Source organism: Onychostruthus taczanowskii, unplaced genomic scaffold (genome assembly GCF_017590055.1).
Source record: "Onychostruthus taczanowskii isolate IOZ18803 unplaced genomic scaffold, ASM1759005v1 scaffold134, whole genome shotgun sequence".
NCBI classification, from domain to species: domain Eukaryota; kingdom Metazoa; phylum Chordata; class Aves; order Passeriformes; family Passeridae; genus Onychostruthus; species Onychostruthus taczanowskii.
Genome location: NW_024498507.1, coordinates 419,596 through 437,320, shown reverse-complemented (window position 1 = coordinate 437,320; position 17,725 = coordinate 419,596). Strand labels below are relative to the sequence as shown.

Below are 17,725 nucleotides of genomic sequence, written 5' to 3'. Positions count from 1 at the left end.
TCTTTCAGGCTAAGTGATCTCAGCCACACCGCATATGGCTTCCCTCAGGACCCTTCACCAGTTCATGTCAACCTGTTCATTTTTCTCTTGATCCTTTAAGAATGTACCATTATTCAGGTGTAAAGAAACAGAATACTGATTATAGATAGCAAACAGGTATTATACAGAATGCACGCGCCTTTGTTGAACTAAACATTAGTGTTTCCAAACTCAACAGATATTCCTAGCTCAGTTTTACCTACTTGAATTTTTTTCCAGGTATTTATATCTAATGAAGTCTCTTTCTGTTTGCTTTCAAAAATACTAGTGTTAGGGCCATAGGAAGAAAATTCAGAACTACATGCTACTTGAGACAAATTAGCAAGACCTTTGTTCTCCGTACGAGTGAAACTCTATTAAGTTCACTTTAAAGGCTATACAAAAGAGTTATATCAATCTTAGGTCTGTGGCATATTGCAACATACTGTTTTCGGATATATGGGTCTAGAAAAAAATTGAAAATTAGATAACAATAAGGCCATCTCCTTGTCTTTTTTATATACAGTTTTGCTGCCTACGTATAGTCCTGGGACAGCTGGGGAAAGATTACACTCACCAGTTGGAGATTCCTACTCCTCTGTATATGAGGGGCAGAAATGGGGTCTTTCTAACATGATGTCACATCTGCTGAACTCTAGAAGCAGAGTGGGAAACTGGAGTCCCCAGAAGCAGGCAGGCAGGAAGGAAAGAGGGCAAGAGAATCTTCATGGAGGGTTGATTTGGACAGGAAAAGCTATAAATGAATGTGACCAGTAGGAGAAATTATGCCTTTTCTCCTTCCATCTTTGCCCATTGAGCATCATTTTCTCCACTGCCTGTGTGGAGGGTGTGACATCCTCTGATAGCAGCTGCCAGCAAAGAACAGCCATGGTGGGGACCACTGCAGGCTCAGCAAGTGCAGCATTTACTGTCAGTAATGTGTTTGTGGCCTCATATCACTGTTGCTCTTGTGCCCGGCTTCTTTCTGGGGCGAGGTGTGGTGGCAGAAATGGTGTTAGTGTCTCATGCAATCAAAAAATCCCGACATGTTCCAGCAGTCTTGTGAGCTGCAGAATTGGTCTTGTGTGCTCTGATTTACCTGAAATGAGAGAGATACAATACCTAACTGAGCTAAATGGACTCAACCTTCTGCTCCAGCTGGATGGACTAGAAGGTAGATTAATGTGCTGGGTGTAGAGAGGTCGGCTGTTGGACTGAGATCAATTGTTGCAAGAGAGAAACTCCAGCTCATTTTATAACATTCTTGGCTGGCGCATCTAGAAGCTACCAGGTTGCTAGGATTTTCCTTTGAAAAATTTTAATGTTAAATACCCAGAATTAAACCTGTGAGAGTTTAGTTCTTTCCCCTGATTTCTTAACCATCTTTACCCAAAAGAGGCTTGTCTCTGGGCCCTGGATGCTGTTTAGGTGCATATGTGTGTACACATGCATGCATCCTGTGGGCATATCTTGACTAAAATACTTGTCATGACAAAGAAAGGTGGTACTTCCAACTAGAAGAGGAAAAGGAGGAGGGAAGGTGAGTATATACAACATTTGGACTGGAATTTGCAGTGTGTGTAATTTGCATGTAGAAAACATGTGTTGTATTGAAGATCTGAGTGGATGCCAGCACATGCCTACAAATAATTTATGTTAGTTTACAAGGTCCAAATATCACCAAATTTTACATCACTTTTACTCCCCCTTTTTTTCTTTTGTTTTAGCAGCTGTTGCATCTTAATTTACTTTTTCAAAATTAACCAGTGCAGGACATAGATTTTTAATAAAGATGGCAGCACATCCTTTTCCTAGACATAGAGTAGAGAATGCCTGATGAAGAGCAATGACCCCCATATTGGTGGGCTGTGTTCTGGAAGATATCTGAAAAATTCAGTGGCTCTTGGTTTCAGTATCTTTGCAGGTATTTTTCTGTATTTTTAAGGACAAGACTTAGTTTCAAAACAAAACCATGGATGAAGCTGGTATATTTCATTTCCATTTGACTGAGAGGCTAATATGTAGAACTGAAACAGAACAGAAATTAAACTTTTGACATATTGAATTTTTTTCCTCTCTTAGATGAGGACTTTAAGAACTCTTTCTTAGATGTTTTTTAGCTCCCTTTAATGTGGAGAGAAATATTGGGGTGTGTAGGCTTCTGCTTTTTTAATTTTCTCTGCTAATGAAATGGTTCCATCTCATCTTCTTGATGAATTTGTTTTTTCTTTCTTTTTTTTAATTTGTAAACTAAGCAAAAGTGAAGTCTTTGTGTTACTAAGGGGTTACTTCATAGTGTTATAGTAGGAGGCCTATACAGTTTTTTTGATAATAAAAAAGTGTTTTGATAATAGGATGTTTTTCTGCTGTGTGCTGTAAATTAATCTTTTGCTGGGAAGCAGGTAGAGGCCTATGTGGTTTATTGATCATACGCCTTTGGTTTGTAGGTAATTGATGAGAAAATTAGCAAATTTCTGTGGTACTTTGCTAACTCTTTGTACGGTAGGAGTGTTCAATAATGTGCTGATTAAAGATTGCCATTTAGATGTAATCAACTTTGTGATTTAATTTCTTGAGGTTTAAAGTCAGGCATGCTCACTATCTAGAAGATCCTTTCCAGACGCAATATTAAAAGTATAGTTCAATAATTATTTTTTCAACTGCATTTGAAATGTATGTTGATACGATGAAAATTATCAAATTCTTCTATGTTTGAGGATCACGTGTAATTACTGGGTCAAAGATTTTCAAGTTGCATCTACCACAGTAGCAGAGCCTTTTGTGTATAGAGATGGTGATGTTCAGTTTTGCCATTTGTTCAGAGAATTTGCCAGTCGTCTGTACAGCATGGACAGCACCACCACCTGGGACATCTCCTTTTGTTTCCATCTAGTAAATAGCACTAGTAAATCAATAAAGAGAACTAAATGAATAAAAACACTTTATTCTTATTAATGCTTCTAAGCTCTGTTGGCTATTACCACCAGTGTCTTAAGTCCTTGGAAGGGAGGCATGTTCTGTGCCTTGGTTAAGGGCACTCAAAAGGCTGATCACCTGGAGCTTGCTGAATGCCAGGGAGGCAGGAACACATCCTTGGGACTGATTGTTGGTGTGTTGCTTGCACCTCTGGCAGACAGTTACTGATCCATTACCATTGATTTGAGTGATACGGAAAGAAGTCTTTTTATCTTCTGGGGTTTTGGGAAAAGGCGTGGCTTCTACAGCTGTCTCTGCAGTCCTGTACAGAATTTGTATTGCTTTGCATCTCAGTCTGGTTAATGGCATTTTGCCTTATCTGGTCAATTTGGTTTTGTATATGGAGATGTGATGCTGAGTCTGTCTTTCAGTTTTGCTTACTGTGCCAGCTTTGGATGCTTTTTTAATCATATATTGTTTCTTTAGGTGCCTTCTTTCTTATCAGTGGTCACATATGCTAGCTACTGAACAAGTTGCTGATTAGTTCCTTGTGCTAATTTGCTTTACATATCACTAAGGTATATTCAGAATGGCTGGCTGTTTGCATCTGCAGCGGAACTGTTGTCGTGTCTAAGACCTATGTGATTTAATAAATGCTCACATTCTTTGCCTGTCTTTTCTCCTGCACACAGACTACCATGGTGTTGCTTTTAGTACATACTAGGATAATTGTGTATGCCTGGAAAAATTTTAGAAGTTGTTGTAATGTAGAATTTCAAGCTAAAGTAATTGCTTTCCCTTTTCTTACTTGTTGGGGAAACCCATGATTTTAACAGGCAATTGCTCAGATGGCTGAAAATGGACTGGAACTGGGTCTAGCTTCATTTAAGCCTGTTTCTGGTGATTTTGTTTTCCATGCTAGAGGTAAATAAGTAAGTGGTAAAATGAGACTGGAGGCAGGTGATTATAAATCCTAAGAAGGAATAAAGGCAAACTGAAGGATTGACACATTTGTTTATTTGAATTTGCAGAAAAGATTTGTAGTATTACTGAGCCAATAAAATAAGCATTAGATCTTAAGCAATCACAGTACAATGCAGTCTAAAACCACAAGCAAAGGCATAATCCAGTGGGTGTTGACATTTTTTTTCCACTATCAGATAGATTTCACTGATAAGACTATTAGAAGGAGAACATTACAGGCAAAATTGAGTTTTAGAAAAGCCTTAAATGTTCTCAGTGTTTACTTTTCAGAATATTCAAGGATTCTCTATCCTGTGTTGTTTATTTTGGCACAAGAACTAGATGTGGTGAATGATACGTAGTGGCAAACTCTTCTTATTTTCTCTGTAAGAGTTGTAATTCTTATCTGTGATTGTGAGCTATGTGAGAAACTTCATTTTTTTGTGAGACTTTGACAGTAATGGGGTTTCACTGTTGCTCTCAAGTTGAGTTAAAACTTAATAAAATAATTTCTTAGCTTCTAAGTGGAAATAACCAAAATTTTATGGAGTTTGAAAGGCAGCAGGAATCTCATATTCAAAGATACATATATAACTTTCTTCTGAACACACAACATTTACCTACTTGTGAATCAAACATAAACTTTCACACAGATGTTTAGACGTAACAATCTATGTAAATCCGAGATTGTGAGCCACATGTGCCACATGTGAATGTCTCATTTAAACAAAAAGCCGATTTTTGTTTGTTAATACTGACTCAAGTTCTGCTTTAATGTCAATAAAGGAGACTTGTAATACAAAGTAGATTAGAAATAGAAAGAAGTAAAGCATTATCCAAGGGAAAGAAGTGTCTCTGAACTCATGACATTGTGCAGGTTTACACCCGTGCCTGACTTGACACGTCTGTATAAGGGTGGAGTACTGATCTGCTGAGGAGAACTGCTCTTTGACTCTTTTCTGGTGATATTCTTTGCTCTGTCTAGGTGAAGACTGATGACTAGATAACTCTACTTAAGTCTAAAGAAAGTGCTGTTTTCTTTAAAGGGGGCATTCTTTCTTCAAGGCATCCTTTCAGTAATATATTTGGCATATGGTATACTTGGTACCAAAAGTAAAACCCATCATTTTACTTTTTTTATGTTGCTCTCTGAAAATGTTCCTGTTTCAGGATCACATATTTATCATGTTGCAACATTAGGCAGGTCAGCATTATTTTGAGTATTTTCTGGACATACATGAAATTCTGCAGATAACAATACTGCAATTGCATTTCATACACTTGGTGAATAAGGGGTCATTTATTAGAGGTTTGTTTAAGTTGGTTTGGGCCTCATTAACTTACACGTCAAAGTCTGTTTAACTCTCAGTTCATCTGTTAAGCTTGTGGCTGACATATTCAGCCCAATGGCACTACCTGTCTTTGGTTTTCCTTTGAAAGCTATTGTGGATCAACTGTAGCTTAAATGTCATGTTAGAACAATTTCACCAGGTGTAATTTAATTTCCTTAGCCATTCAGAAAACATGGTTGGATACCTTCATGATACTACTAGCAAAAGAATTGTTGATAAGGTTGATAGGTTCTCTAAAAACACTTAATCTCAAAATTCTTGCAGACAAAGTGTTTATATTATTACTGGGGACCATGTAATAATATGCTAAATCCTATTTTATTCAGCACTTTCTTATTAGAATACAGACTACACCTAAGGGTCTTAAAAGAAAGGTCCTGGGAAGAAGTTAAGGAGCTGATGTAAACCTTGGAGATGTAAGCCTTTCATCTGGTTTGAAATATCAGCAGTGACCTTCAGAGCTTCTGTAGAGGTTGACTGCAGATGGCAACTTGGTGTCCAAATGAATTTGTGTGAGTGCACATCTGTTGGTGGTTTTCAGCTTCATGGTGTTCATGATGGCTATTGAAGCCCTGGATGATGGTGGTGTGACACTTCTGTGGAGACAGAACTTGTTGCTGTGGTCGTGAAGAGGAGTTAGCAAGTCTTGTGGTCTTTGCTGTGGGATGTGCTGGCTCTATGTAAAGAAGTTTGCTTGTAGTGAAAGCTTTAGTTATGGATGGAGTGTTTAAAGGCAAATTGAGAGTGCATTTGATCTGGGAAAGCAATATTTTAAATTAGACTCATCATCTTCTGGTAGAGATTGTACTTGTTTAGTTGTTTTCTGTGAAGGTTCCTGGTTGAAAGTGGCAATCAGGCATGCCATGAGAGGACGGAGATTTCATTTAGTATTTTAAAATATTTGGGAGGGTCAGTGAGCTGCCATATCTTTCCTTCTGTCTCCTGACAGAAATACATTCTGCCTGACCTCTACAAAGTACCATTGGTACATTTGGTCATTGTGGAAAACATCCATCAGTATTTACTGTGCCACATGGCAAGCATATGTCTATTCAGCCGTGATTCAGTGCTTTATTCAATGGCTGTGTATTCTCTTGAAGATTTGAAGAAATTTTGATCAGGTTTTTTAAATTTACATTCACACACAGTGGGCAGAGTATGGAAATCTGGGGAAATGGGTCATAATCCCAGATTAATTTTCATCTTTTCCTTTTATACCTCTTAGATTAACACCTTTACTTTCTATTTTAACCTATTGGAAATTTCAAGTTTTGTTGTTCATGATGGCAAAATTTTAGTGAAGTGATAGACATGTGTGGTGGTTAGTATCATGAAATGAAGACTGGAGAGGAAAGGGGTCTTAGAGCTTCAGAAAAAAAATTGAGATGGGGATCTTTGGGCTCTGGAAGATAAATGAAAGATTAAAATTTGTTTTAAATGTTCTTTATTTCTGCTAATTCTGTACATTATTTGCCTAACATATTTTTTTAATCTTCATTGAATATGTTTGTGCTTGTCATCTTGTTACAACTTCTCTGAGATTTCTGCAATTTTCTATGTAATGAGGATTTTAATTCTGTGGTTGTGATACCACAGGAAATGGAAACAATTGCTTGTGTTTCTTTCATTCATGCTTTGCATGTAAATTTTTGGGGTATCCTTTTTATAGTCCTTTGAAAATGCAGCCAGGCTGGAAATCTGGCTCAGGGCTTGTTGGCTGCAAGCTTTTGTTAAGTGAAACCCAAGAGGTGAATCAGCTCTTATCTTTATAGCTAGAATTACTAGAATGTTTCTCGTCATTTTTTTTTTGTTTGTTTGTTTGTTTGTTTGTTTTTGGTTTTTGGTTTTTTTTTTTTTGGGGGGTTTTTTTTTTTGGGGGGGGGGGTTTGGTTTTTTTTTTGGTTTTTTTTTGTTGTTGTTGGGTTTTTTTTGTTTTTTGTTTTGTTTTGTTTTCATTTTTTCTGTAGGTTTGGTTGGTGGTTTTTGGTTTTTTTTTTTTTTTTTTTTTTTTTTTCCTTTTAAAAACCACAGGAAAGACCTCTGGAATTAGTAAACTTTTTTTTTTTTTTTTTTTTTTTGACCCTTGAAAGCACACAGGAAAAGACCTCTGGAATTAGTAAACATTACTACCTTTCTAAACAAGGCACAATTTCAATAGAATGATACACGTCACATTGTATCATCATATCCTGATTTCCATACAGCCACTTTTGAGCAAGTAAGACCTGTGAAATTTGCAGATCGATGTGGATGGTTGCTTTGTCAGCCATTCTGTTTTCAGGCTCCAGACAATGCAAGTAGTGGCTGTTACCAGGCTGTACTGTAGTGATGTAATTGTATGTTTTGTCTCTAGAGTGAAAAAGCCAAACCAGGAGAAGCAAGAACCCTAGACTTTATTGGAATCTTATGTGAGGAAAGTAGGCTGATTTTAATCACTGTGCCCTAAGAATTGCAGTGGATGTTTTATAAATTAGTGGTTCTGTTAGGCTGCCTTGAATGGTTCAGTTTGATAGATGGTTGCTGCCTCAGTATTATTTTAATCATTCTGTGTCTGATATATTTATTAAAAAGATGGGTTAAGGATTTCAGGTGAGGATTAAAATTACCTGGTTAAAAATCAGATGCAGAAAAAATTGTCATTTTTTTGTGGTATCTTCTTGTTCTTATTACATAACAAATTGACCTCCAAAAGCATGCCAAGCAAACAGGAGATGACATGGGCCACGTTGAAAACCATTTACTGATACACTGTCATGTCTAAACTCCTGGGAATTTGTTGAGGCCAATGAAAATCAGGGGCTTAGTGTGCAAAGGATAGCATAAATGAATGCAATATTAAATTTACAGTATTCTCTCAGGTACTAATTTTTCATCATGTAATATCTTAGGTGTTAGTGAGGCTAATTGACCATGTTGAGATAATTTTTAAAGGTTTTTTTGCAACTGAAAAAACTGAAAAAATGAGCAGGTGAAAGTTGAAGCAGAAAAAGTGAATCTGCTTTTATTTTGTAAAAAATTTTATAACTGCAGATAGTGAAACAATATCTTTGGTGTAATGGTGGATTTGCTTCTTCTGGATTGAGACCACCTTCTTTTTAATGTTCCTTTAGCATACTGGCTAAAGTTCTTGGTGCTAAGAGTTGAGTTACAGAGTAGAGTTTTTATTTCTCTATTAGATCATATCCTTCCTTTGACATAAAGTGACAGTCTGGTTCTAGGAAGACCAGTTTAAGTTTTCTGTAGAAAGTTATAAGTAACAGCATGAAGTCTTCGAAAGCCCTGTAGGAATACAGGCACATTCATTTTCTTAATTTCCACTGACAGTTGTGTAGCCAAATGTAGTAGTAACCTTTGAAAATGGCATCCAAGTGTTGGTTTTGTGGTTGCTGAAGTCCCAGCTGTGCACAGGGAAGATGCGAGTCATTCCCTAGTGATGCTTGACAGTTTCCCTGTCTGATGGCTTTAGGCCATCCTTTTGCACTAATGATGGTCTGTGAAGGTAAATGCCCCCCCTCCCCCAAGCCCTACTTTAAGGAGTGTTTGTTTCTCCTAGAGTATGAGATGGTATTTGGAGAGACTCAGCTGACATAAATGAGTTCCTCCTGCTTGTCTCTAGTTCTGTCTAGTTGTACTGGGGTGAAGGAAGTGACTGCTTATTCTAATCCAGAGCTGCCTATTCCTGAGAATAAAGTGTAATCATGCTGAATATGAGCAAATAAATCCTGTATGCGGTAAAAGCACATAGCTATTATGTACCACTGCATAATGGAAACACATGGCTTTTAGTGTACGATTTCATCTCTCAAACTGTGTATGTACTCTCTACATTACAGTTTAACGTTCTCAGTAGCAGGTTCTGTCCTCCCATTTTTGTAGACATTAAAAAGCTTTGGATAGCTTATTGAAAAGAAAGAGGAATTGAAAAACAATATAAAAGAAGATGGTCTTAAAACAATCATTCAGAAACTCTCTTTACCCTGTTCCACCAAAACAGGAGTTGCTCAATAAATTTGAATGTCTGTGAGAAATTCCAGAGCTCATAAAAGGAAGATGTTCTTGTATGCAACCTGTATACAACACATTGTTGCAGAAGGTTAATGTAAAAAATATAGCAAACTTCAAATATACAGCAAAAATCAGTCAGGTAGTAGCAGGATTATTGCTGATATCCAGAGTTATAATAATTAATTCCATCAAAGTTTTGAAGAGAGATTGTATTTTGAGTTTTGAGGAATGGATTAATCTGTCTGACAGGTACCAAGATGAAACTTGTGGAAAGATGATGTCATGTCTACCTTGTACAGGTCTTCTGCTACACTCTAATCTTACTATGCTGGCAGTATACAAAAATATTTGAGTGTGCTATCTGATAAGTTTGTATCAACTGCTGTTTACAAGTCCTTTAAAATGTACATCCTTGTCAACAAAAGTGATAACTATCTAAACCACTGTGTTTAACCAAATTAACTCAGGAGTAAAGGCAGCATGGCTGGCTATCTCTGTAGTTCTGTAAGAGTCAAAGTGTTGCTGGGCAATATAAATGGTCTCATACTACACTGGGCATACAAACTGAGCATTTGTGTATGGTAAGGTCCATTGTGTTCTTCTAGCATACAGTTATTTTTCAGTACAGGTTTTGCTGCTTAGTGTCATTGCTTTGCTGGTAAAGGCAATGTATCACATGTCTAGATGAGGCCTTATGTGACTGTCTTGCTTTTCCCAAATAGAGCCACATCTCAGCTAGTGTGGATTCTACTGTGGAGCAGTCGGGGTGCCACTGGAAATTGAAGCAAAATTAGCCTGCAGTTAAAGCACACTATCTCAATATATCCAATGAGAAAAAATGAATCCCAAGACAATTCTTGTGTTTTCCACCCGTCTTAGGATTGGGAAGAAGAGTAAAAGAAAACACACACAATAATGTGATTTCTAATCTACTCTATCTCTAGTTCTAGCTCCATTCCATTCCATTCCATTTGTACCTTTTTAGATGCAGGGGCTTTGCCATTGGTTTTTAGAACTTTATGAACATATGAAATAAAAAGCACTATTATTTTATAGCCTTCTGGCAGGATGCAGCATGATGTAGTTGTTTCCATTAGAGATGTAACACCAACGTGACATGTGCAGACTTCTGCAAATAAAAAGAACTAGATCTAGCTCTGGGTGGGAACCAGAGCCAGTACCAGAGGAATTAAACTTCAGTTTCTTATCCTATGAATAAACACATTGCAGGAAGAAGTTGTCTCAAAACTTAACAGCTATTTAAAGGAGAGCTCTAAGGGACAAAAGTTATTTTTATTTTTGCTTGCATGAGAGGTTTCACATGAAGTGATGTGTTAGTAGGAGCTGTGCCAGTTTGCACAATGAAATGCTAATCTATCATTTAGACCTCCTCCCAAGTGGTAAGGTTAAGAAGAGTGGGATCTTTATTCTCTTTGCATGTTCAGGTCTGGCAAGAGTAATTGGAATAGTATTTAGAGGTGTTGTGGAAATGTAACCTTATAAAGAAAATGATCTCATTACTTCTCCCCTTGTTCTCTAACTAGCATAGTTAATATCAAAATGTTCCCTAAGATTAGTTTTATTTCCTGCTCAGCTAGTTGACAGACACTGGTGAGATCTGAATTCACAGCAGGCTAGAGCAGATGGCTACGTTCGCTAACAGATTACTGCATCAAGGCATACAAACTCCCCAGCTCTGTCTCAATATACTTCAACACATGATTTATAAAGTGAACATAATAGAAGAAATCCATGATGCCTATAATGGGAATCATATTACCACACTACTTAAAACACTGTGAGAATTGCCTGAGCAGTTATTGTATACTTGTGCTGATCTTCAAATCTTATTAGGCAGCAAAGCATTGTCTGGAAAATTATTCATCTACTTTTCTGTATTGCTTCCACTCAGTTATATTTTATTGAACTAATTTAAGGGAGGTTTCCAATACATCTAGCTTCTTTTGAACCTCCAGCAAACTTATGAATGTGTTCACAGTGATTTGATGGTTATTTCTTTGTTTTGGACCTTTTACATAAAGAAAAATTTCTCTGCTGCACTTCTATACCAGCAAGTCCATGATGAAACTGCTGTACTCTCAACTAAAAAACAACCAAAGAGAGCTGTTGTTTCAGAAAAATAAAAGTCATTGCAAAACCATGCATAAATGTGCTGCACAGCAGATAAGCTTGATTATTTGCGATTATAAATTGCAAGTAAAATTTGCCTGGAACAGTTGATGTGAAATGCCTCATAAAGGAGACCAAGACTCTTTACAGAGTGTAGCAGCTTCAAATGATGACCTAGTATCTTTTAAGGAAGATATTATTTCTAGAATGATGCATAATTATTTGTTACATAAACAAACACAAAATTTGAATCCCTCTGTGCCTGAAATCTACTGATATTGCTGGTATTATTTTGGAGAGGGCAATTCTATAATTCTTTATGGTTTTGTAAACATTCAGCATAAATTTACATTCTGGGAAGTTTCCATTGCTTTGGGTGCCTTAGAACAAGGCACAGAGTGATTTATAGCTCTGTAAGATGGAGGGGGAGTCCTAATTATTGTAAAACCTGGTCTTGTTTCCTGATGAGTGTATCTCAGTGCTTTTCTGCTTTCCTGAGGACAATAGAAAAATCAACGGATGTGCCTTGAGTAAAGCTCTGTGCAATTGTTAACCCTCTCTTCTGTCCTTTCCCTTCTCTAGTTCAGTCTGTTAAGTTCTCTGTTTTCCTCCCTTTGAGCTTAAGTTCTAGGTTTTGCCCTGCTCACGCTGAGCTATGTCTCTGTGTGAGAGAGGGGGCTTCAGTCTCTTGTGGGACACTGGGAGCTAATTGGATTTTCCTGTTAGTGTTGTTAAGAACAGTGGAATACCACATCAGTGGAACCCAGAGGTTGCTCCATAGCTGTTATAAAGAGATAGATACAATTTCCAGTTTTAAAGAATAAGGAAGAGAGTTTTTTTCATTTTGAAATTAAGATAATTTCTGTTTGCGCACCTGACATATATTCCTATATAATTAACCAGTTAATGTATTTACACATGCAGTAATGTTTTCTTAGGATGTGAAGCAGAGGAGGTGCAGAAAATGCATAGTAGCAAAAGATTATGCTTTTTTATTTCCAAAGATGTTTGTACTGTCTGACTGAATAGTACTGACTACAGCGAATATTTGATGTATTTCTTGCTTAGAGTTGCATGGTTTCTATTCTGTCACAGGGAAATACATGTTGGGTTATTGTGTTGTTGTTTCTATCACAGATTTGCCCTCAGCAAACTTAAGCAATTACAACATCACTGTGGTGGAAGGAAAGAGCATCACGCTGTACTGTGATACTACTGGTGGGCCACCCCCTAATGTGTCCTGGGTGGTAACTAATCTTGTTTCAAACCATGAGGTAAGGTTTACATTCGAACACATGACAATTCAGGTGACACCTTCTGAAGGATGGAATGAAGTTTCATGTCCAGCTCTAGTTAACTTTCTATTAAAAAATGAAATAGAAAGTTAATGTTGGAATTACATTTATCTTCCAGTTACTTTCAGTCAAGGGTGACTGTGGCAGTGCTTTTGGGGAATGGCAGACATTTGTTTCTCAAGATTCTCATTTGCACTCTGGTTTTTTGGATGTTCACTTGTAAATGAGAGTAATGTAAATTTTTGGAAGTAATGTGAATTGGAATTCTGAAACACGAGAATTTCTTATTATCAGTGATACCTGCCTACAGAGACTAAATCCAATCTGTACTGACTGTGAAAAAAACTTTGGGTCTGTAATTATATTACATTTTCATTTCATAATTTGGTGTGTTGGAATTTGGTTGTAAATATTTTGTGGCTTGTTTAATTTTTCTTCAACACACTTAGCAGCAACAGAAAGCCTTGAAATTTAAGTTTTTACCTAAAATACTGTCAGGTTGGTTTTGTTTTGGTTTGTTTTTTATAATGGTGTATGAATCTCTTTCCTCATTGAAATCATCTAGGTGGAGAAATTTTATTTACTGGTCTCTTTATATTTTCATTTTTTGTTTTTGTGGACTGTGTGCTGCTTAAGTCCTTTCTGATGGAAATATTGAAAAAGGAGGAGCATAGAAGCAGCTGCTGACCTCATTAATTGCTATTATTTCACATAGGAAAAACCCATGTTTATTATGAGTTTATGGCATTTGCTTTCCTATAACCATGATGGTGCACACTTTGTAAAGCTTTTTAGTCTGAACAAGGTGTGGGAAGTGTACCTTCAAAACTCTTTCAAAAACTGCAGTGAGGAGGAGATAGGAACTCTTGAATCTCATAGTTTTTATATTTTCATTCTGAAGTTCATTATATCAGGCTTGTAAAGAATTTAAATAGTCTGTCTTTCCTTCCAGCTTTCATAAGTAAGAGCTCTGCAAAGCTCTAGTTGTATTTTTAAAATTTTCTCTGATCTGTAAAACTCCCCAAAGGCATCAAGGCATCAGTCGTCATCAAGAGCAAGAAATTAAAACACTTTGGGGAACCTCTGCCAAGTTGCACTCTTTCAAAAATTTTTAAAAGTTTTAATTCTAGGAGCCAAACCAAATGTGGGACTCTGTTCAAAAAGTGAGATCACCTAATTTTTTTAACCCTCCTATCTTTGAAATGCCATGGTCTGTTTGCTTCAATTTTTCCATGAGTATTCTATCCGGGCATAACTTCGTCATGCTATTGTAGAGGAGCTTATAATAGAGCCTGGCTACAAACTTAGCCATGGAGCACAGCAGTCTTTTCAGTAGCAGAAGAGCATGAGCCTTTTAGACCTTATTTGTGATTCTCAACTATCCTTTTCTATGAGTGTTGCTTTTGGTTTCTTTTCTTTTACTCCCATATCTCAGTTTCTGCCTTCATTTTCTTCATCTTGTATGCTTCTTTTAATTGTTTCCTCTCACCTCTTTTAAAAGAGGGACATTAGCAAACTTTAAAACTAGGTTTTAGTTCTGCAAAGCTAACCTTTATGTTCTGAGTTTCTGTGTTGATGGAGAGTTTGACTGATGTTGTTTAGATTTTTCTTGCTCTAGGTTTCAGCCCTTCTGCTTTCAGTCCAACTTTGGGCATTGCTCAGCTCTAAGAATTGCAAAATAGGAAAATGTGTGAAGGGGTGTTTGCTTTACCACCTGCCTCCCCTACTGTCACACTGAGATTGAAGGGACATTGAACTTGTTAGGCTGTCATCTCAAACTTCAAAATTCTGTTTGCACAGGACTGTATGCAGGAGCGTTCCCACGTATTCCTGTTGACTACCACCTAAAGTTGCTGTGGTTTTACAATTATAGTGGGTTACTTGTTTGTATTGTCTGCAGCACTCACAGCGTACATTACAAAAAGTACCTCAAAAGTAGTTTTGAAAATTATCATAATCATTATTTCTTTTTGGAGGGTGTTTTGGACCCTTTCCAGTTTAACAAAATAGTCTAGCTCTTTATGAAAAATTAAAATATGGAAATAATGATTATTTGAAGATCATATGAAGGGCCTGATTTATTAACATCAGACAAACAACTAGCTTTACTAGTGCTTTTTTTTTTTTTTTTGGGGGGGGGTGTAATTCAGCCATATTTGTTTAGCCAGTGTGACATAGCTGCAGAGTCAGTATGTTTTTTAAGGTTATAGATAGACACTCAGCTTTCTAAGGATCATAAGAATAAAGATTTTTAAGAAACATCATTCATACCTTAATTTGCTTGTTCTTAAACACATAAAACAGCACTTAAGTAATAGCTTAGGTAGTAGAAGATATGCAGTTTATTGTGGAAGGTTTCCTGAGAAAAGAAAGCTTTCAAGAGAAATTTGGTTAAGAAGGAGATGTCAGAAGAGAAAATGTGTCAAGATACAGTAGGGCTCAGAAGGCAGCAGTGGAAGAAATGTTAAGCATAAATTTAAAGGAAAGAGAGAAAAGCATGAGTAAAGCAAGGATTGGACAGAATATAGGCAGGAAGAAAAAGTTCTAGAGAACAGGCAGATATAGACCATAGAAATCGGTCATGAAGTCGGAGAGAGGGATGAGCAAGGGTATATGATAAAAGGGGAATAAACATCTTTCCTATATAAGAGGGGAAAAAACATTTGTGTAGAGGTGATAAAGTGGTAAAAAAAGGTCACAGACTGGAAATGACAGGGCAGAAACATGGCTGAGTGCAATGTTTGTAGCAGGACTTTGCAGCTTTGAATCTGCTGCCGCTGACAGAATGAGTTCTGTACGTGTTTTATGTCTGTATCAATAAGACACTAAAATAAGGCTTTGATTAATCATGGACAGATACAGCTAAAAGGAAGGGAAAATTAAAATTGCCATTCATCTGTGGCCGGTAATTCCCTCCCTCTCCTTTGTTCTTAATGCTGTGGTTGAAAAACATGCATACATGTTTTTCTGATCATTTTCAGAGTGACACAAATAAGAACCCTGCCTCTCTCACTATCAAGAATGTCTCATCAATGGACAGTGGACTGGAGATTTCCTGTGTAGCAGAGAACATTGTGGGAGAGGACCAAGCCTCTGCCGAGCTTACGGTATTCTGTACGTATGTGGACCTCCATACAGACCTGGAGGCTAAACTGCATTGGCAGGAACTGTTCTGGGTATTTTTTGGACCTTCAGGCTGTTGAAAGGAAAACCCTTGAGATGTGTGAACTATCTACTGCAGTAAATGCTAGGAGTAGCCCAGTCAGCCGTTGTTGCATTTATCTTTTTCAGCTCTGTATTCTGCAAAAAATGTACTTCTGACTGCTTTGTCTTCCAGTTAAAAGAATCTGTAAGTAAAGGTCTGAAATGCTGACTACTGAATGGCACTGTCAGTGTGGGAAGGTTTGTAATGGTGTGCATGTACATGCACACTGTCTTAGCAATTGCAAAGCGTGAATTGCAAAGGCTAGTAGAATTATACAAGACTACATGTTTAATTTCTTACTACCTAAAACAACAACTACTTTGTTCAATGTTTGTATGGCCAGATGTAAATTTGTTTGTCACAGCTTTGAATAGTACACTTATTTCTCAGGACCAAGGAAGGGAGAAGGGGCATATAGTGTAGAGAAGCACTGGTTTCTCAGATCTAAGCTCCAGGCTGAATTCATTTGACATGAGCTATACAGCATGTTTTCACAAGTTGCAACCCTCTGTTTAATTGAAGATGGGAATGGAACAATTTGTAGATGGCAAATTTTGCTCAGCGTGTGCTTATGACAGAGTAAACTAGAAAAAAACCCACTATAGATGTAGGTTTGTAGGTTGAAATTGGATATGTAATAACTATGGGAACAAACATAAACTAGAAATGTTTAAAGAGTGTAAATGAGATTCTGAGCTTGGAAATGTTATGGGTGATAAAAGGAAATATAACTAGAAGAAATTTTTTACTTAAGAATAAATACACGGGAAAATAATGGGCAAGGTGTTGGAACAATATCTTGAGGGAAACAGAAGAGGTCTGTAAACTTGAGGCATTTAGCAGATTTGAACACAGAATATGTATAGTAAAGAATTTTTTATCCCTGACAGAATAATCTAGAGAATTAAGTAATCTGTCTTGTCTCTGAGTCTGTTAAGAAAATGTTCTGTAAATCTGGATTCTTAGCTGGGTGTCTTTCCAGTAGTACTTGCTTTTGGCCAGTTTTAAATGTTTTCAATACTGCTCAATACTGCTATCTTCCTTCAGCACTCTTGTGCACTATCTTTTGAGCAAAGTAAAGCTAAAATGTCTCTCTCCTCCTTCTAAGTGATCCAGTAACTGGAGTTCCTACACCTTACACGTTTTAAGTGATTTAACACATTTTCAGTCTTTGAAACTAGTTTGTTGTATTTCTTTCTAAAGAGTGGCTTCAGTTCAGTTCAGCATAATACTCTAGACAGAGCAGGTATGTTCCTTTGTGAGTATTCTTCAAATAGGTACTTCTACATCTAGTAATATACTTTTGTACTGATGAATGAAAAGTACTTCCAGGAGAACTTGGGAGAGAGGAAGGGAGGGAGGGAGGGAGGGAAGGGAGGAAGGACATGTTCAGAATATTCTGATGTTCTTCACTCTTTTTTCCAATATAGTTGCACCAAATATCACATTTATTGAGTCTCCAACTCCTGACCACCACTGGTGTATTCCATTCACTGTGAAAGGGAACCCTAAGCCCACGTTGCAGTGGTTCTACGAAGGAGCTGTACTGAATGAGTCTGAATACATCTGTACTAAAATACACGTTATCAATCAAAGTGAATACCATGGCTGCCTTCAGCTGGACAATCCTACACACCTGAATAATGGTGCTTATACCTTACTGGCAAAGAACGATTATGGAGAGGATGAAAAACGGGTTGATGCTCATTTCATGTCAGTGCCTGGAGATGGTGAGTGTAGTTTTGGTGGTTTTTTTTTTTGTTTGTTTGTTTTTTTTTTTTTTTTTTTTTTTTAATTTTTTTTTTTTTTTTTTAATGCTAGCAATTGCAAATTGATGAAAG

General features: G+C 37.0%; 1 protein-coding gene across 7 annotated transcripts in view; it reads left to right on the top strand.

The window, feature by feature from the left end:
• NTRK2 (neurotrophic receptor tyrosine kinase 2) overlaps positions 1–17,725 on the top strand; it is a 191,977-nt gene that overhangs the window by 29,328 nt on the left and 144,924 nt on the right. For all 7 annotated transcript variants that reach the window (XM_041397035.1, XM_041397036.1, XM_041397033.1 and 4 more), the window contains exons 6-8: positions 12,522–12,658; positions 15,661–15,793; positions 17,315–17,614. In XM_041397035.1, coding sequence (XP_041252969.1) covers positions 12,522–12,658; positions 15,661–15,793; positions 17,315–17,614 — 570 coding nt within the window. The remainder of the gene's footprint in view (positions 1–12,521; positions 12,659–15,660; positions 15,794–17,314; positions 17,615–17,725) is intronic.